Source organism: Petromyzon marinus, chromosome 11 (assembly GCF_048934315.1).
Source record: "Petromyzon marinus isolate PM22_M1 ecotype Great Lakes invasive population chromosome 11, UKy_Petmar_22M1.pri1.0, whole genome shotgun sequence".
Lineage (NCBI taxonomy): Eukaryota > Metazoa > Chordata > Hyperoartia > Petromyzontiformes > Petromyzontidae > Petromyzon > Petromyzon marinus.
The window spans coordinates 13,427,241-13,447,733 of NC_133677.1; the positions used below are offsets into that span (position 1 = coordinate 13,427,241).

The following is a 20,493-nucleotide window of genomic DNA, read 5'->3' on the forward strand; positions in this document are numbered from 1 at the left end:
CAGCGATTTAGCGATGTCCCTCAAAGGGGGCGCTAACGCAGTGGGGTCCGATCACCCGGTCGGCGGGGGCCTGGCGGGGGCCGATCGACGCAGTGGAGGGAGTGGAGGAGGGAGTGGAAGGGGCGGACGTCGCGCCCCACCTGCCCGGCGTGGGCGGTGGGGTGGACGTCGGCCTCCACATTTACACACCAGGCACTTATTTTAAGGCCGATGCCCAGAAGCGGTTCAGATATTCGTCACCGATGTTGGCCGTGAGTGGGAATTCAACTCGGGTCGCCAGGTTCACAGCGTAGTGCTCTCACCACTGCACCACCACTCCCCACTGATGTACACACGGACAACGTACACGATGGCTCCCCATTCCCCACGAGTTGACGACGGTGGCATTGACTTTGCTGGCCACCCAACACCTTCGTATGCCGTGCCGGACTTCACAGGTGCTCGCTAACAGCACTTGCTCCACAAGTCTATGAAGGCTATATGGGGGATCTGTGCCCGGTGGTCGACCATCCAACCACTATCCAGGTTAGCTCCTGATCTGATGGTATAAGTGCATTCCTGGTGACTAATTCATGGGTAGTCACTTTAGAACATTTAAAAAAATGAAATTTGTTATATATTTCGTCACGCATCAATGTTACTTTTTAACGATTTATTTGCTACCAAATGTCTTAAAAGGTGTTCACATCATTTACAAACATTAAACAATCTTTATTATACACCACTCTTTACGTCAGTGGAGGAATATTTGAGCATATTACATAAAGTCTAATTTAGATAAATTCCCAACACTTGTAATATACAGAATACAAGCCATTTTGTTTAAAATATCATCAATGTAACTAAGGTAATATAACTTAAAAGTAATAAAGCTTAATATTATGAATAAGACAGATTACTACAATCGGGATAAAGAACCACTCGTGTACGGGTGAATTGCAGAGGCGTGGGTGGCATGTGCTCCTCTGACAGCCATCTTTAACATTGTAACGTTCTCAATGCTGCCACACTTGAAGTGTGATCTCCAACCACAAAATCGATTTGTCCCCCTCATCTGAAGAGGGGCTACCACCAAAACATCTGATATATAATTTCGTGAAGGAAAAGAATATACAATTTCAATCAAGAAACAACCAAATCAGATTCTGTGATTTGGCCATTTGTTTGTGAGCACAACAGGAACTTACTCCAACTCATCGATAATAATGCCCTTGATCTTGAAGATGACCCGCTGCTGCTTCGCCACCCCCCCCCCCAGCTCTGAATAGCACGTTTGGCTATGTACGGTGCAAAATAAGTTCTACATAAATTGCTTATGATCATCATCATCATCGGAAATAAAAAGTCGACGGAGACCGCAGCGTCCAACGAGACGCGTGGCCTCGGGCGATGGCGGCGGATTTCTCGCGCCCACGGGGGGCCCTGAGCAGGCCTGGACTGGGCCCAATTATAACAGCTCCTTCCGAGTACTCCAAGCGCACGTTCTGAAGAGATCCGCAGCAATGTTATAGATTTGAAGCTTTCGTGACTGCAGGAATTACTCTTTGGTTCTTTCGGTAAAGTCACGTAGATTTAATTGATTTTCTTTCCACGTGACTTTACCGAAAGAACCAAAGAGTAGTAATATAGATATTGCACAAACTAAAAAAAACACCCCAATTTGGATGCTTTTATCAAAATGCACAATGGTGTTTTGAGTACAGCTTTTCGCTCATTATTCACGACGAGGGATACGTTCCAGAGATGCTTGTGAATAGCAAATATCGCGGTAAACGATATTGGCCTATGGTTATCATACACGCAACATCTGCAGACGCTTCTAAAACTTTGAGAAGTTCTCTCTCGCTCTCTCATCACTTTATCTCATCACTTTATCTCTTTCTCTCGATGCAGTAGTCGTGTAGAGTTCGAGATGCAATTCACGGATAGTCAAAATCGCGGATAGCGAGTTCGCAAATAACGAGGGAATACTGTACACATCATAACATAAATTACAACGTGCAAAACAAGCATGAACTATATGCCAAGAGGAAAGTTAAAAGATTACTTTTTTTTACATTGAAGTTTGTAAAATCACTTAAATAAACATGTCTTTCAAACCATACATTTGATGATGCTTCTTTTTGAAAGAATATCTATTTCAATCCAAATTTGACAAAGGGGGTGATGGGGCACTGCGTCGGAGTTTAAGATCTGCCGATGAGTTCCCCTGGGGCTCCATTCCGCAACAAAGTCGAACTTGAGAGATTTTATACCCATATATAATTAGTGTCGTGCTTTTTAAACCTGAGCAAATGTAGGGATGAAATGCAATGCTACTATGTTTGCTGCTGGCCAAAGGACATGGTTGGCCTTCCGATACATGTCACACAATATATCTGAATAGTTTAGCATAATCTATATATATAAAAGGGAAATTTGTGAATGTGCGTCTGTTCGAAATGTTTAGCATACTTCCCAAAATGCTACAAACTTGAAAATTGGCATGTGGGTAGCTTCCAGACTGTACACAATGCAAAAAGTATAAAAATAGACATTTATATTTTGGCGGGGGGGGCGCAATAATGGATATATTTTGCACGGCAAGTGAGCGATGACGTCACATCTGTGATGTCACCCGCATGCGGAAGCGTCACGCATCACCCACCCTCCGCGGAGGCCGTGTATTAATCCAAGACAAGAATCCAAGTCTCGGGTGAAGCCGGGTAGTAAAGCTAGTGTATTATATAAACATTAAGTATTGTTTGTGTGTGCGGACGATACACTGCACTTCAGGAGTATATGTAACACGATGGACACTTGAGACTTTTCCCATCGCGGGTTTTCTCATTGCGGATTTAACCAGCACGTGGAGCAAAACCTGGACGTCTTCTTCGTTCGTACGGCTGATGTAGATACAGAACGACTACAATTTCACATTCAGATGGTCAATCCAGACAACCACGTCAGGAGTAGCAGAGTTGTATCGCTGTGATGTCTCCTTCATATTTGTGGATCGGGCATTTGCATCGTTATGCGTTGTACGGTCTGTTCTGGATGACCTCGGTCGCACGCTGCTGCCACGGTTTGTGCAGCAGATGCGGTTTAGGATGGACCACGAAGCTGTCCAACGACCCGAATGCCACTGGGAAGCTGGGAACCTGCAAACCTCGAACGCTCAAGACGGGCGGAACATGAACTCGCTCGCGCATCCTCACTCGCTGAGGCTGGGCCAACAGCTCAGCCTCAATACCTCCGGGCGCCCTGCCAGCCCAGCGCCTCATCTCTTGGTCTTGGCGTGGCGCCCTCGGGAGACGCCTGCCCAGCCACGCGCTCAGCCGGCTCGATGTCAAGGTTGAGCCTGTCCGATCGATGGGGTCCGCCGCCCTCCATAGCTCTGGGGCTCATCCTCTCGAAGCTCTTATGAGGCCACACGCACGCAAACACAAACGCACGCAAACACATCCATAGGCAGAGTGAAAACCTATTTGAAAAAAAAATATTTCACCAGGTAAGGTCCATTGAGCTATACAGCTCTTTTTCAGAAGCGACCTTGCCAAAAAACGATAGCTCAACGAAGTGGCTTAGCATCATGTGGAAATCTATAGCAGCCAAATACTCCGAATGCACGTTTCTAAATGTTGAGAGAAAAACCAACAACGCGGAGAAAAATCCACGAAACCACGGGGAGAGAGACTTGCAAACTCCAAATATGCAGGCATCAGGGTCGGGATCGAAAACATGATCTCCTGTATACCAGGCGAGGCAGTTAACATCTTGCCGCTGCAGAGCACACACACAAACATACAGTGTTACCTCGGTATACGGCCGCTTTGGAATACGTCGAATTTGGTATACTGTACGTCGTGTTTTGACGAGAAAAAAATGTCTTGGGATAGGACGTCTTGCTTGGGATACGACGCGCTTGCTAGAACTTGTATGGGTCGGGATGAGTCACCGCGTGGCCGCGTAGACCCCGTTCGTTCGCGACTGAAACAAAGCGCCGCTCCTCAGTCTGCCTGTACAGTAGATCTCGTTCAGTGCACAACCCTTGCTGTAACTCTGTGAATTTTCACGTGGTGTTTTTTTGTCGTTTTAACGTGAATTTTTTGCGAATTCATTCAAGATGGGTCCTAAGAAAGTCAGTGAGAAAAGCCAAGCTACAAAGAGAATGGTTAGGATCACTTCCTGAAATTTTAATGGAAGGGGACTCTCCTTCCAAAAAATAACATCTCCTCCTCCCCTTCCTCACCACCATCGTCCTCTCAGCAAGGCAAAGTGACGTTACATTTTATTTTTATTTTCTATTTATGCATTTTAGTAATAAGTAGTGATCTAAATGATTTTATCCAACCCCATGAATGTATAATGTGCCATATAAAATATAATTTATTATACTCTGGAACGGATTATTTAATTTCCCTCTATTTCTTATGGGAAAAATTCGTTTGGTAATCGTCATTTTCGTATAAGTCCTCCTACCTTCTGGAACAAATTAACGACGTATACCGAGGTACCACTGTACCTCGTTGCCATTCGCACACACTACCGCCTAAAACATTGACGTTCAGTAAAAGATGCAGCCCTGCAATGGCCTTGTCGTGCCACTGCTGGCAGAAGGGTATTTTGGCCCACTCTTCCACAGTGGCCAGTGAAGCCATCTATACTGCTGGGTGATTGCCGATTCACACTACATTTCACCAGGCGCAAAGTCACGATCACCGTGCAACTATAAAGCCATGAAGGTTAAATGTTTGGCAAATTATAATGCTTTAACGTTGGAAACGTCAGACAAGGACTGAAGGCCAGTAGGTCACAAAACTCCAAAATTTAGGACAGGTGATCAGGGGATAGTGATGGCAGGAACAGTGGAAGGTGCTGAGGGACGAGAATGTTAACTACCTCGCCTGCTGTACAGGAGGTCGTGGGTTCGATCCCAACCCTGATGCCTGTTGTATATTTGGAGTTTGCGTGTCTGTCTCTCTCATCATCATCACAATGGCTAGGAGATGTTAACTACCTCGCCTGCTGTACAGGAGGTCGTGGGTTCGATCCCAACCCTGATGCCTGTTGTATATTTGGAGTTTGCGTGTCTGTCTCTCTCATCATCATCACGATGGCTAGGAGATGTTAACTACCTCGCCTGCTGTACAGGAGGTCGTGGGTTCGATCCCAACCCTGATGCCTGTTGTATATTTGGAGTTTGCGTGTCTGTCTCTCTCATCATCACGATGGCTAGGAGATGTTAACTACCTCGCCTGCTGTACAGGAGGTCGTGGGTTCGATCCCAACCCTGATGCCTGTTGTATATTTGGAGTTTGCGTGTCTCTCTCCCCGTGGTTGTGTGAAATTTTCTCCGGGTCCTCCAGTTTTTCTCTCCACATTTAGAAAAATGCGTTTGGATTATTTGGCTGCGATACATTGCCCACGTGACAAGCCACTTCGTTGAGCTATAATTTGTGGCCAGGTCGCTTCTGAAAAAGATATATACATCTCAGTGAGCATTATCTGGTAAAATAATCAAACAATTTTTGTCTGAATGGACATCAGACATCAAATGCTGGACGGGATGGAAGCTCTTCTTTGGTTCTTTCGGTAAAGTCACGTAGAATGAGAATAAAATAATAAATTGATAAAATAAAATAACACAATAATATTCTCACGACGTTTCGGCCACAACACAAGCGGCCTTCATCAGGTGAAGGGACGAGACTGTCTGGTAGGACAGCGCTGGAGTGAAAGAGCCACGTTCAGATCACGGCCTTTAAGCCTCAGGCTTGTGGCCGAAACGTCGTGAGAATATTATTGTGTTATTTTATTTTATCAATTTATTATTTTATTCTCATTCTACGTGACTTTACCGAAAGAACCAAAGAAGATGAATCATTGCAGTCACGAAAGCTTTAAATCGGGATGGAAGCTGTCTGCGTTGAAAGACGCAGCAACACACAGAGGCCACTGGCTATTAGGAAGCTACTGGAGTTATGCACTTTTAAATCTAGTTTTAAAACTAATTTCTTTCGTACTGCTTTTTGCATTCAGTTTTTGTTGTCCTTCCCCTGCACCTTCGATTGGCGCGGCACGAAAGAAGTTCAACATGCATACGTACAAGTTAATGTCTTGACACTTTTTAAATCGAACTGGAACCTCAGACGGATTAAGCCAGAGTTGCGCATTATCGTCGAACAGACCAGTAAGTATGCGGACCTCTTGCATATGTAGTGAGTTCAACTGAGTCGCAGACGTTGTCTTGGGAGCAACACTATTTATCACACCAACTCAACACAACATAACGTAACCTACACTCGGGTGGTGACCACCCAACTAACCACGCTACGGCAGAGCTAGACACGGTCCCGCTATCCCGGTCCGGACCACGAGCTGGGTCCCGGACGGCGTGGCTAGAGGCTTCTTCAACCCGACGTGGATCTTCACTCACCAACAGTCAAGAACCCCGAGCCCCACACGGGGGCCCCCGTTATATCGGCCCGGGCTGGGGCTGGCTCCGCCTCTCGCCCCCCCCCCCCACCTTCTAGATCACTCGAGCTCTTTCCCGAAAGCTCCCCAGAGCTCCTCTATACCACGTGACCACCCAGCGGCCCACGTCCACCGGTGGCCCCCCTCCAATATCATCCAGTCACATGTCGGCAGGTCAACCAGCGTATCATGCCCCAACGTAACCCTGTCTGGCTGACGCTCCCTCTCGCTCCCTCACCGGGAGCCCGCACCGCACGCTGTACGCGGTGCCTCGGCGCTGACCAGCGCTCACCCAAGCCCCGCTAGGGCCGGTACTACGCCCAGCAAGCGGGCTACACATAATAACACATTATCTGCCGTGGCCTCGCAAGCCCGGCATCCACACAGTGACATTCACAGTCACTACACATACATTACTGTACATAGAGAGAAGCGGTGACGCAGCAAGGAGACATCAGTGAAGAACACGGCTCTGGTGGGTGTGGGGTGGCTTCTTACGAGGACCTGCTGGCGTAGCTTCGCGTTTTCCTCTTGCAGCTTCTGGATAGACGCCTGCGCCCTCTCGCGGTCGTTCCTCTCCGACCTGAAGTCCTCTTGGTATATGATCATCTGTTCTCACGGTCAGCACGCGGGGCAGGCAGAGGTGGTCGTCATCATCATCGTCATCCAGAAGGTTTTTTTTTTGTTGGGTTAAATCGCTTAAATATAGATGTGTCGTTAAACCTGCCACGAACTGACATGGTTAATTAGTAAGTTGCGGTGGTTCTCTTGCGTTGACGCGCTTGCCTCTCACAGCGCAGTTGGCGGCTTGTGTTACACATAGACATGACATTAACTTGCCAATCTCCCTAATCTCTCTGCCTAATCTCTGCCATTAACACTGCTGCTGTGCGCATATGCGGCGACGGTGCTCTTACGCGGCGACGGAAGCTCATTTACTTTGAAATGCTAATCTCTCTCCCTAATCTCCCCCATTAACACAACTGATGTGCTTGCGTGCGGGGATGGGACTCCTTTCCAGCTCGGACCCCGCCTGCTTGCCCTTGGCCAACATCTATAACCTCTTGTTGTAGCAGCTCTCTCGCCGTGTTCTTCCTGGTTCAGCAGTTCCACTGCTGGATTATTTTTTCCGCCCGAGGACGATCGCTTGTGTTGCGATCGAAACGTCGTGATAGTGTACACACTGCATTCCGTGTGGCCACTGTAACCCGGCTTGTTGCATCAAAACAGAGGAAATTACATGAGCCCTCCATTGTGCTTTTCCATTGTGCCGTGCGTTGTCCGGCGTTTCGCTCCACGTGTTGAAGCAGCCGCCGGCACGTGGAGCGAAACGTTGGACAACGTGCCAAACAGGCGGGACGACTTGAAAACACATCGGCGAGCTACGCAGCAGCAGCGCAACCACAGATAACCTACACAACCACGGATAACCTACACAACCACGGATAACCTACACAACCACGGATAACCTACACAACCACGGATAACCTACACAACCACGGATAACCTACACAACCACGGATAACCCTACACAACCACGGATAACCCTACACAACCACGGATAACCTACACAACCACGGATAACCTACACAACCACGGATAACCTACACAACCACGGATAACCTACACAACCACCGATAACCTACACAACCACCGATAACCTACACAAGCACAGATAACCCTACACAACCACAGATAACCCTACACAACCACGGATAACCTACACAACCACGGATAACCTACACAACCACGGAAAACCTACACAACCACGGAAAACCTACACAAGCACAGATAACCTACACAACCACGGATAACCTACACAACCACGGATAACCTACACAAGCACAGATAACCTACACAACCACGGATAACCCTACACAACCACGGATAACCCTACGCAACCACGGATAACCCTACACAACCACGGATAACCCTACGCAACCACGGATAACCCTACACAACCACGGATAACCCTACGCAACCACGGATAACCTACACAACCACGGATAACCTACACAAGCACAGATAACCTACACAACCACGGATAACCCTACACAACCACGGATAACCTACACAACCACGGATAACCTACACAACCACGGATAACCCTACGCAACCACGGATAACCCTACACAACCACGGATAACCCTACGCAACCACGGATAACCTACACAACCACGGATAACCTACACAACCACGGATAACCTACACAAGCACAGATAACCTACACAACCACGGAAAACCCTACACAACCACGGGTAACCCTACGCAACCACGGATAACCTACACAACCACGGATAACCTACGCAACCACGGATAACCTACACAACCACGGATAACCCTACGCAACCACGGAAAACCTACACAACCACGGATAACCTACACAACCACGGATAACCCTACACAAGCACAGATAACCTAAGCAATTACAGCACATTCATCAAAACGAGCACCACTATCATCGTTGATCGCGAATGCTCCAGCTACGAGGATCACTCACCTGCTGCTTCAGCAAGTCGATGTTTTCCTTGTAATCTTTTGAAGACTTGCGCTCATCCGCGCGCTCCACCTCGACTTGCCGCAATATTGCGTGCAGCTCCCTGTGAGCAGCCTCCTTCCTGTGCAGCTCCGCCTGCAGCCCGGCGATCTTATTCTCCTGGGATCCCACGAAGGCCCTCAGCGAGGCCAGCTCCTCCACATCCTGGCCTCCGAGAATCTCCTCCAGCATGCCCTTCAGTCTCGCCACCTCCGCCCGCAGAGCGTTCAGCTCCTCCACGTCGAAGTGCCGCTGCAGGGCGTCCCCGCAGCGCACGGACGTCGCCTCCCCGGGGTTTCGCCGCTGGCTCGAGTCCGGAGCCTCCACCGGCACGGCCCTGGCGTGATCCGGCCGGCGCCAAGACCGCGAGGCGGGCGAGCGTCCCGTCCCCCACACGGCTCCGGACGGCGCTGCGGAGGCCGCCGGTTCGCCGCCGTGCCGCGAGTCCGCGGGGTCGCTCGAGGCCGCCGCGCCGCCGCCCTCGCCGGACGCGGCGGCGAGTTGGCCGTGCAGCCCCAAGACCTGCGACTGGAGGCTCTGAATGCACTCCTGCAGCGAGGCTTCGTAATGTCTCCAGCGCACGTTCTCCTCCCGCTCCTGGCTCCGGGGCAGCGTGGGCCGTGTGGCGGTACAAAAAGACGCGTTGGCAAAAGTAACGAAGAACTTCTTAACGACAACGTGCCAAGCGTTGGCAGAGAGTATGCAGAGGAGTAAAATATTTAAATCGGACATGAATACAATGTTTTATCTTAAATGTGTACCTAAACTATTTTTATTTTACCAGGTAAGGCCCACTGAGCTATGAAGCTCTTTTTCAGAAGCGACCTGGCCACAAAGGATAGCTCAAGGAAGTGGCTGATCACGTGGAAATGTACAGCAGCCAAATACTCTAAACACGTGGCAATGTTGATTCTAAAATGCGGAGGGAAAAACCGGATGACCCAAGAAAAAAAACACGCAACCACGGGGAGAACACGCAAACTCCAAATATACAGCAGCAGGCGTCAGGGTCGGGACCGAACCCACGACCTCCTGCATACCAGGCGAGGTAGTGAACATCTCGCCACCTCAGCACCCCTGTAACGTAACAATCAATCTAGCGCATGCACGCGAGCCAATTTCATCGCTCCGTCATCTCCACGTCCTATTGGACGCGATCGCTCAATCTCAACCACCGGCCTTCGTCTCTCTCGGCGACAATGACCTGTAAAAGTCCCCGCTCGCACCTCGTCCGCAAGACCTGCGTCGTCAATCCCTGTGCGCGGAACATCTCCCGCGGAGCTGCACGCACACTGCAGTGTTCACCGAGGCCTCCTCACGTAGCCCTGTAAGGTTTTCAACTCGGCACCCCGGCAAGCTGAGGGTGGGCGTCATGCGCCGCGGCGTTTTGTGCTTACGTGACTCAGGTCGCTGCGCAGTTTTTCGTTCTCCTCTTCCAGTCGAGCCAATCGCTGCAACGCCTTTTGCTGACGGTCCGCTTCACCTGACCACTCCTGTCTCACGCAAGCACGCACACAGGGCTCCCGTTTAACCTTGATTTGACTAATGACAAACAGAGTATCAGCAAGGCCGCGGGTGGAAGTCAAGGCTGAAGGTGGGCAAGCCTTTTGCTGCCGGTCCACTTCCCTTGACAACTCCTGTCTCACGCACGCACAAGGCTCCGGTTTCACCCCCGATTAGACTCTTAATGACAAACACCATCAGCAAGGCCGCGGGTGGAAGTCAAGGCGAACGTGGGTATGCGAGTAACCGCTTTTGTTTTATTGCACTTGTGCAAAGACCGGTTTTCCACGCGAGGCCCCACCGCTCCTGTTGGTTTCTGCAAACCTGCGAACACAGTAGCAACGGCAAAATCTTGTTAAATATTTGATTCGAAATTGAAAGTACATTTTTACGCAAACTACTGTTGTTTCCATGCTAGGCCACGTTTAGAGAGTATCCTCTCACAATCTTTCACCACGCACTGCCGAATGAGATGAAGATGTCCGCAGCAGTGCGTGGTAAAAACTAAGCGTTAAATACTTGCTCATCGTTTCAACTGCCGTGCTGGGAGAACAAACTTAAACTTTTTTTTTCCAGGTAAAGCCCACGGAGCTATGCAGCTCTTTTTCAGAAGCGATCTGGCCACAAATGATAGCTCGTTCGAAGTGGCTTAGCATCACGTGGAAATAGCAGTGTTTCTTAAATGTGGAGGGAAAAACCGGAGGACCCGGGGAAAAATGCACACGACGACACGGAGAAAAGGCAAACTTCAAATATACAACAGGCGTCAGGGTCGGGATCGAACCCACAACCTCCTGCATACCAGGCGAGGGAGTTAACATCTCGTCCCCTAAACCTGCAACCTCTAGATTGCAAGTCCAGTGTGCTCACCAGTCCATCGTGAAATCTAACCAGCGACCCTATGAATTACAAGTCCAGTACAAGCAGAATCAAAATCTTTATTTATCCTGAGGAAATCCGATGAGCTATGAAGCTCTTTTTCCAAACATGTCTAGTAGGGGCGGGGTCAAAAAGTTACAAAAGCGCTCACCGTTGCACCATGGCAGGACCGTACATTACTGTAGAGTCGGGCAACCAAAATAACAAGGATTTTTTTGTTCAAATTCGGTATACATGTCAAGAATATTTCAAGGGCCGCAATGCAATGTACATATGAGACGGTGCTCCTTCTAAAATAACGTCACGAAGCAGCCGGTGAAGAGGCGGCACGCGGCATTCCGGAGCCGCAGGTCGCCAAAGCGCCGCATCGACGCAAGACAACTTACGGCAGGCATCGCGCGCTGACGATCGCCGCGTTGGGCACAACGGGGGGGGGGGGGGGCGGTTATTATACCTCCTTAACGGCGTCCCGAACTCTCGTGCTGCCCGGCCCGTCCTGCCGAAGCCTGCGGCTGAGCTGTTGGCACATCTCGGTGGCAGCAGCGAGACGCACGCGCAGCTCGTGAGCGGGCACGTCACCGCGCTCCCTGGTGGCCCCATCGCCCGGCGGGTCCTCGCCCGCCCCGTCCTTCAACGCCTCGGCCCGCTCGGCTTCCTTCTCCGACAGAGACCGCTCCAGCACCAGGATCACATCCAACAGCTGTACAGGTATAAGCACGCGCGCGCGCGCACACACGCACGTGAAAATGAAGACAAGGAGACCAAAAGAACACCAACACAATCACAAATAGATTTAGTATCATTTACAGCCCCTTGTCAATGCATGAACTGTAATGAAGGCCTCCCCCACGCCCTGTTGGTCATGGAGGCTGTTTGACCATACTTCACCACGCCGGTCAGCACGGGTTGGTGAAGGTGGGGGCCCCGAACCGATTCAGATAATCACTTGTTACCGATCATAATTATCATCCGGGCTCAGAAATCAAACTCTTAGTGCAATGTGGATACTTGCCCCCAAATCATAAACACACGGGTAACAATATACACTTCTATCTTTATTCATCTGGTTAGAATATTGCTGCAAATGTGCTCGTAAGCACCTGTGACGATCAGTAAAGCATATATTTTATCTCCTCGTAAAATAAATTATACTCATAATAAAGGTTTTTGGGTTAGATCGCGATCTAACCCAAAAACCTTTATTATGAATAATATTGGTCGCGAAAGCCTACATGATAAATTATACTACAACAACAATAATTGGTAGAGCCAGCAGTCAACATTGTCACACTATTTCGTTTTCCCAGCAACGGTGATATTGGCACCACCATGCCAAGCAGTCATTTCACACTTCAGTGACCCCACGGTACGCTGCCACAATGTGAACTCTCAGCTGGAATAAGCGATGGGGTGGCTGCCATGACCGATGAGGGGTAAACATAGAACATTCCCTTGGTGAGAGACATTCTCCCCAGAGAGTAATTGAGACTTTCCACAAAACGGGACTAATTTGGCATCCGATGGCTTGACCTCGTCACGAACGTCAACGTTGCATCTGCGACCGGTCCTCCTCGCGATCAAGAGCTTAGTCAGAGAGGGAGACAGCCGTCACTTTGTGGACACGTCGCCCCGCCTTGACGCGCAAGCTCCAGCAGATTGCGCACTTCAGTCGGCGGTCGACGTTCCAAGTGGACTGAGACCTTCAAAGGAGTGGTGCCACCCTCCCCATGGTCGCGACCCCCCCCCGCGGGTCAAACAAATCACTCGAGATACGCCGATACATGGCAGCCAAGAGCTGTTTATGCGAATGCTGTCACATTTGACGCAACGCGCTCCTTCGCCGACTGTGCATGACAAACGAGTGCCAATTTTACGAACCCTGGAGGGACAACAATGGCCTTCAGTCGTACCCCAGGTAGGATTTCAGCTCGCAACCATCTGACAAGAAACTTGGCCCATCATTGGAACAGCCACGCTTGGGAGATCGAGCAAACAACCGCTGGACTGCAAGTCCGACGCGCCAATCGCCATTACACGCTGGCAACTTCCCTTTACGTGCGTGCGGGATAAGTTTTGGCACAACGTGCTGTATATATGAAAGTCACGCAGACTGATGTGGTTTTCATCCCGTGAACACTTCATTTCTGGTGTCATATATGTGGCCCAGGTCACTCTTGCAAATGACTCATCCTGATCTCTCTTGAGTTCGCACCTTGGTTAAAAACAAACCAACTTGAAGCTGTCCTATCATAACACTCGTTAAACAAAACACTTTCTTGCTCCACAATTGAGTTGAAAATGGGAGCATTAATTCAAAAATGCAAGTTGTTGCTTGGGAGTAATCGCTCTGGGATCAATTGAACGATCCGTACGACACGCCGCTTTAAAATCGGCATCCCCAGAGGGAAGAATACTTGATTTGCACACACAATGCAGCGTAAATCGGCACTCACGATACACCAGGGTCCACGCATAACAAGTGGTACAGAGACCGCAAATTATTGAAATCACGTGACCGTGCGATGTCAGTTCAAGGTCGCAGCGAACGGGCGTGGACACGATGATGTGCGCTGTTGTTTTCTAGTTGTGTCCCTTCCACAGGTTCTAGTTCCCTTAGCAAACCTGTGCACGACTTTTGTTTTGTTCATGAATAACTCGGTTCAACTTTAGGGCTTCTTTATACAGTTCTTCAATCACTTACCGAAGCTTTCCATTGGATGCCACGACAACTATATCGTAAACATGTTAAATGCTCAAGCTTGCTACATCCATGTGTTTATTTCGACTAATATATTACACTGCTGTAAAATAAACCTCGGCACCAGTGCATCTCCCAGCTTGCAATTGCATTGTGTGGTAATGGTGGTTCCTGAGTTGCACATAAGTTGCGATACGAGTTTTTCAAATGAAGTCATCGATGTGTGACAGTTTAGATCTTCGATGTGTGACACACGCATCCATTTTTCAGTGAACTAAATATATTTACTCCGCTTTCAAGCAACGATCCGCTACTTACGTTCGTTAGCCAACATTGCCTTACGTTGCCCTTCCCCCCGCACCTGCGATTAGCACGTTTGGCTACATACGGTGCAATAGAAGTTCAGCACACGTACGTAACATATGCCCTAACGCAATCAGCTGTCGTAGTCAGCACGGGACCGTCAGGTCACTCACTGACCTCGTGACACCACACACCCGGCAGCACCACGTTTTGGACGCCGACTAGCTACCACCCACCATCCCAAATCCTGAACGTGCATCTGAATTGCTCACATGCGGACGCCTCTGCGACAAGTTGCGAGCGGTTGCCCAACCGGTTGCTCACAGCAGAGGCATACTCCACCTTCAAGCAACGATCCGCTCAGCGATTTCTCGTGATGGACTTCATCGCGTTGCGCATTTGTGAACTGTGATTGGTTGTTGCAATCCTGAACGCGCCGTTTAATTCGGCCGCTGAGCAACTACCCGCTCAGATGTGGTGGACAAAGCAGTCGCAGGTGGTCGAGTTGCGTGATTTCGAGAGCGATTTGGTTGTCCAACAGATTTCTCAGGTCACCCAGCTCTATGCTGACAGACAAGCCACACACCCACACACAATCACACACACAATCACACCCAGACACAATGACAACCACACACATCACACTCATATAACAGCCGCCATTCGGTAATAAGTGGCTAGGTGCACTTTGAGGCCAATGTGTCGAAGGACCTTGTCGCTGATAGGTCACGAGGCGGACCCAGCTGTTATGGGATGACTGACACCCAGGCATCACACACACATCACATCACACCCACAAACCAACACACAAACAAGACTGAACCTGCAAAACGGAACCAAAACTCCTCAAATGCATCCCATGCAGGCCGTTGTTTGCATGAAAGCCATTTAACACGCAGTAGTAGGTTTTCGCGACCAATATTATCCATAATAAAGGGGTTTTTGTTTGTTTGTTCGATCGCGTAAATATGTCATTAATGTAGTCATACGCGATGCTACAAAAACACTTTATTATGGATAAAAAACTATTATCACCACTTGATGACTGCAGTAATTACTCGTTGGTTCTTTCGGTAAAGTCAAGCAGAAAGAAAATAAATTAAATAATAGAATACGACGTTTCGATTGCAACACAAGCAACCATCATCAGGTAAGAACCAATGAGAAAACAAACCGAGTAAACCTAGAAATATAATGCAACACAACACAGAGAGTCGGTCAACACAACAGTCAACACCCCACCAGGTTGATTACGTTCTTACAAAGATTGCTAAATTTGAGAGAAAGACAAAACACAGACACGGAGACACACACAGACAGACACACATGCAGAGAGAGACAACACAGGGACAAACAAAGAGAGAGACACACAACATAGACACACAGACACGCATGCAGAGAGACACACAGAGACACAGAGAGAGAGAGAGACAACATAGACACACAGACACAAGCAGAGAGAGACACACAAGCAGAGAGAGACACACAACATAGACACACAGACACACAAGCAAAGAGAGACAACACAGAGACAAACAGAGAGAGACACACAACATAGACACACAGACAGACACACAAGCAGAGAGAGACAGAGAGAGAGAGACACACACAGAGAGATGCACAGAGAGACACACAGAGAGACGCACAGAGAGACACACAGACACAGATAGAGACACACACATAGACAAACAGAAAGACAACGCCTCTGTGTCGAGGCCTTAAATAGAGAGGGGGGGGGGGCAGAGAGTGAGGGGGGAGGTAGAGAACAATGAGAGATATTCTTAGTTCTTTCGGTAAAGTCACGTTGAAGGGAAACAACAAAATAATAAAATATATAATATATATTTTTAAATAAAATAATAAAATATATAATATATTTTTATTATTTAGTTGTTTCCCTTCAACGTGACTTTACCGAAAGAACTAAGAATATGAATTACTGCAGTCACGAAAGCTTTAAATCAACAATGAGAGAGTTGTGTGGAATTCCTGCCCATAGCGGCCGGAGGAGAGACAATGGACTTATAAACAAAGCATTGTTCCGTGCAATGTTTACACACCGCACCAGATACTCATTTGAGGCTGAGTCGACCTAGGGGAGGCCCAGGACCAGTTCAAATAATCGTCACTGTGGTGTTGGCCGTGAGTGGGAATCGAACTCGGGTAGCCGGATTCGTAGCACAGCGAAGCGCTAACCACTACACCACCGCTCCCTTAGGGGCAGATGCTCAAAGATATACATAAGAGAACCAGACTCAGAGATACATGAAAGGGGCCGTCCATAAATGACGTCACGCGATTTTGGACGATTTTTGACCCCCCCCCCTCGTCACATGGCGTCACAAAAAGTCAGACCCCCCCCCTTAAATATGACGTCACAAAGCTCTGCCCCCCCCCCCCCCCCCCCCAAATAAAACACGCTTCAAATCGCTTTAAACTATTGTCATTGTGGTGCGTATTTAATGTGGCGCTGCACTCTGATGTTGTAGGAGAACACATTTATTAAAAAGTCTATTTAATTAAGTAGAACGTGTTGTCTATATTTATTTAAAGTTGCTCATTTTGACGTGACGTCACATTTCTCAAACCCCCTCCTCCTCCTCCCTATCGTCACACATAGTAACGTCATTTATGGACGACCCCAAAGACAAGCCACAGTTGGGGCGATTGTGGCCACGCAAAACCCCAAACTATGTACCGTCATGTTCAGTACATCTAAGGATGCACAAACTGTACGTAGGTAAACACAGAGGCACAAACTCAAATGTAAAGAAGAGACAGGTGACGGTACAAGAATGGATCGTGAGATCGGATGGAGAGTCTTCATCCAGCAGTGGAGGGAGCGGTGGTGCAGCGGTTAGCGCTACGAAACCGGCGACCCGGGTTCGATTCCCGCTCACGGCCAACACCGCAGTGACGATTATCTGTACCGGTCCTGGGCCTCCCCTAGGTCGACTCAGCCTCAAATGAGTACCTGGTGCGGTGTGTAGTAAACATCGCCACTGGGGAGACAAAGGCGGTCGGGCGTGGTGCTGGCCACCCACCCCTCGTGTGCCGTGCCGGCCTTCATAGGTGCTGCTCGCTAACAGCACTTGCCCCAAGTCTGTTAAGGCTACACGGGGGATCTTTGTCTTTGTGTGACGAGGACACCACGCCGAGTGGTCGCCTTGAGTGAGGACCCCCGTCGTGATACCTGGGTTCATCAATAATGTCTGAATTGGTCTGTAATAAGGCACTGACCAGGGGGTGACAGGTATTCCCTACACACTCCTATATCCGACTGCACACGACATTATAATTGCCGTCAACCCATACGGTTTACCCCATAATCTTGTACAGAGAAATTTACTTGTCAGGTCCATACGGCAAAAAAAAAACCGCGTGTCTATTTGTTTGTGTTTCTCCCCTGTGATGGGACTTTGTAAGATGAATGTTGAGGTTTATAAGGGCACGGGGTGACCGCTAAGGCCTGAATTGGTCTGTAATAAGGTAAGGGGTTGATAAGGAGTTGACTTGCTGGGGTATGCTGCTGTCAAACCCCCAATGGTTTAAAATGTGTGGTGGGATCCTCGTCCCAGCGGTGATGTCTTGTCGGCGAAAGAGCCTCCCCCTCCTCCACCCCAACTCTCTCTTTCTGAACACGAGAGAGAGAGCACAAGGATACTGCACACTACACGTTTAAAATTCACAAAACACCGCACACACCACCATCACCACCAACACCATCATCATCACCAGCAATACCAACATCATCACCACCAGCACCACCATCGGTATAAACTCCCCAACCAACAGCTCGCCGGCCTCCCCAAGTGCGCTGGAACCTCTTGCGAGGCAAGCGACCAGCGTGGGGAAGAGGAGACCAAAGTAGCCCCCGCACTCGGGAACCCTCTGAGCGGGGACTCCCCCGCAGCCTCCCGCTGGCGGCTGCGCCCGTGCCTGGACGAACGAGGAGGAGGAAGAGGAGGAAGAGGGGGAGGAAGAGGAGGAGGAAGAGGTAGAGGAGGTGGAGGAAGACGAGGAAGAGGAGGAGGAAGAGGTGGAGGAGGAGGTGGAAGAGGAGGAGGAAGAGGAGGTGGAGGAAGAGGAGGAAGAGGAGGAGGAGGCCTCCCACCTCGTCAGCCCCGCGTGGTTTCCCCGCGGCTCACCTCGTCGGGGCCGAGGCCCGTGGACAGCTCCCGGTCCCAGCCCCCGCGCTCCCTCGGCGCGCCCAGGCGCGAACTCAGCCGCGCCACCTCCAGGGCGAGGCTCTCCACCAGGGGACGACCGCCCGGCACGGTGAACACCACCGGCGGGTCTCCTCCTGCCCACCGCCCACCGCCTGCGCCGTCACCGCCACCGCTGCCGCCGTCGGTGGTGGTGGTGACGGTGACGGCCTCTCCTCCTCCTCCTCCTCCTCCACCACCACCGCCGGCGGCTGCTGCTACCGCGGCGGGGGAGGCTGCGGCTGCGTCCAGGCTGAGCCGGCAGGGCTCGTAGCGAGCGAGCCGCGACTGGGCGGCCCGCAGCTCGAGCTGGGCCCGGGCGAGTCGCTCCTGCAGGAGGCCCGACTCGGTGCGGGCCTCGTGCAGCAGCACGTTGAGGGTCTCGTAGCCGCGCAGGCTCGCCGACAGCTTGCCGGCCTGCTGCTGCTGCCTCCTCCTCGGGGCAGACTCGGCCGCCACGTCGCCCATCGCACCCACCCACACACACACCCACAGCACGTAGGATGACGAGGATGTCGCTCCCTCCCGGCTACAGGACGGAGATATTATTCCCCGCGCAAGATTCTCGCTCCCCGCTGTCTATCGCCGCCGCCCCAACCCCGCAGCCTAAACTTTAAAACCGCCGCTTAAAAAGTCACACCGTCACCACCGCCACCAGCAACAACATCAGTAGTAGTAGTAGAAGACGTTGTAGTAGAAGCTGGTGTTCGTTGTCGCGGCGTGCCCATCGATCGGAGAGCCGAGGGCCCCCCACAGACGTTGATCTTCTTCGTCCGGCAAGTGTCCTGCGTGATGCGAGCGCAGCGCGATATCCACGAGAAGCCTCCTCCTTCCTCCCTTCCTTCGTCGACCACAAGAGCGAGAGGGGGCTGCTGGTGGCCTCAGAGCGACAGAGACGAGTGAGGCAAGGAGTCAAGGAGTCGCCACGTTCTGCAGCCGCTAGGTGTCGCTACATCAAACCTGGCCACCACGAATTGTGCGGCGCTTTAAAAAATTTTTTAACTGCCCCAACCACGCGCCCGGTCTGCCGCTGAAGTTGTTTGCGTGACAAATCTTACTAAGTGGCTGTCCAACGAAACTTTTGTATTTACGCGATCTAACCCAAACTACCTTTATTATGGATAAGCCTTCGTGTTATACTGCCAAGGGAGTCAGACCCCCCCCTTAAATATGACGTCACAAAGCTCTGCCCCCCCCCAAAAAATAAAAAAACGTTTCAAATCGCTTTAAACTATTGTCATTGTAGTGCGTATTTAATGTGGCGCTGGACTCTGATGTTGTAGGAGAAAACATTTATTAAAAAGTATATTTAATTAAGTAGAACGTGTTATCTATACAGTATTTATTTAAAGTTGCGCATTTTGATGTGACGTCACATTTCTCAAACCCCCCCACTCGTCACACATCGTCACAAATGTCTGACCCCCCCCCCCCCCCCCAGGTGCGTGACGTCATTTATGGACGGCCCCCAACACGACAGTTTACAATTGTTAACAATACTTTCATTATTGATTTAATGCTTTCGTGACTGCAGGGATTCATATTCTTGGTTCTTTCGGTAAAGTATTGTTTCCCTTCTACGTGACTTTACCGAAAGAACCAAGAATATGAATACTTTCATTGTATATTCATTCATGCCAACAGCATCCTACAACGCTGTACATTAATCATATATAAGGACAAAATCCCATATATGCGGTTGGCTACGTACGGCGTGAAAGAATTTCAACACACACCAAGCAAATGAAAAGCCTACTACCAAACAAAATATATTTTTTTATATAAATATAGAAATAGCACCAAAACAAAATAAGTTATCACAGAAAATGAGTTCATTCTAGATTACAATCCCAGCTTCCCAACCAATGGGAAATAAGAATATATCGTCAGCTGAGATTTCTTAATTGCACATC

General features: G+C 49.8%; 1 protein-coding gene across 2 annotated transcripts; it reads right to left on the reverse strand.

Annotated features, from left to right (window-relative positions):
* Window positions 1–637: 637 nt before the first annotated feature.
* Window positions 638–19,767, reverse strand: LOC116941194 (uncharacterized). Of its 2 annotated transcripts, none has more exons than XM_032951956.2 (6): window positions 18,524–19,767; window positions 11,829–12,074; window positions 10,390–10,485; window positions 8,957–9,589; window positions 6,961–7,065; window positions 638–3,399 (listed from the first exon to the last, which is right to left on the reverse strand). In XM_032951956.2, the coding sequence occupies exons 1-6, from the start codon at window positions 19,046–19,048 to the stop codon at window positions 3,226–3,228; spliced, it is 1,779 nt and encodes a 592-aa protein (XP_032807847.1). In that variant the 5' UTR covers window positions 19,049–19,767; the 3' UTR covers window positions 638–3,225. The 2 variants fall into 2 exon arrangements, with proteins under 2 accessions (XP_032807847.1, XP_032807846.1); XM_032951955.2 differs by having other exon boundaries at window positions 6,955–7,065.
* Between the last annotated feature and the right edge of the window lie 726 nt (window positions 19,768–20,493).

Coding starts and splice junctions, on each gene's coding strand:
- LOC116941194 (XM_032951955.2), bottom strand. CDS start 19,048: ATGGGCGACGTGGCGGCCGAGTCTGCCCCGAGGAGGAGGCAGCAGCAG. Junction 12,075..18,523: donor CGGGCCTCGGCCCCGACGAG/GTGAGCCGCGGG, acceptor ATACCTGTACAG/CTGTTGGATGTGATCCTGGT. Junction 9,590..10,389: donor TGCGCAGCGACCTGAGTCAC/GTAAGCACAAAA, acceptor CCCCGGAGCCAG/GAGCGGGAGGAGAACGTGCG.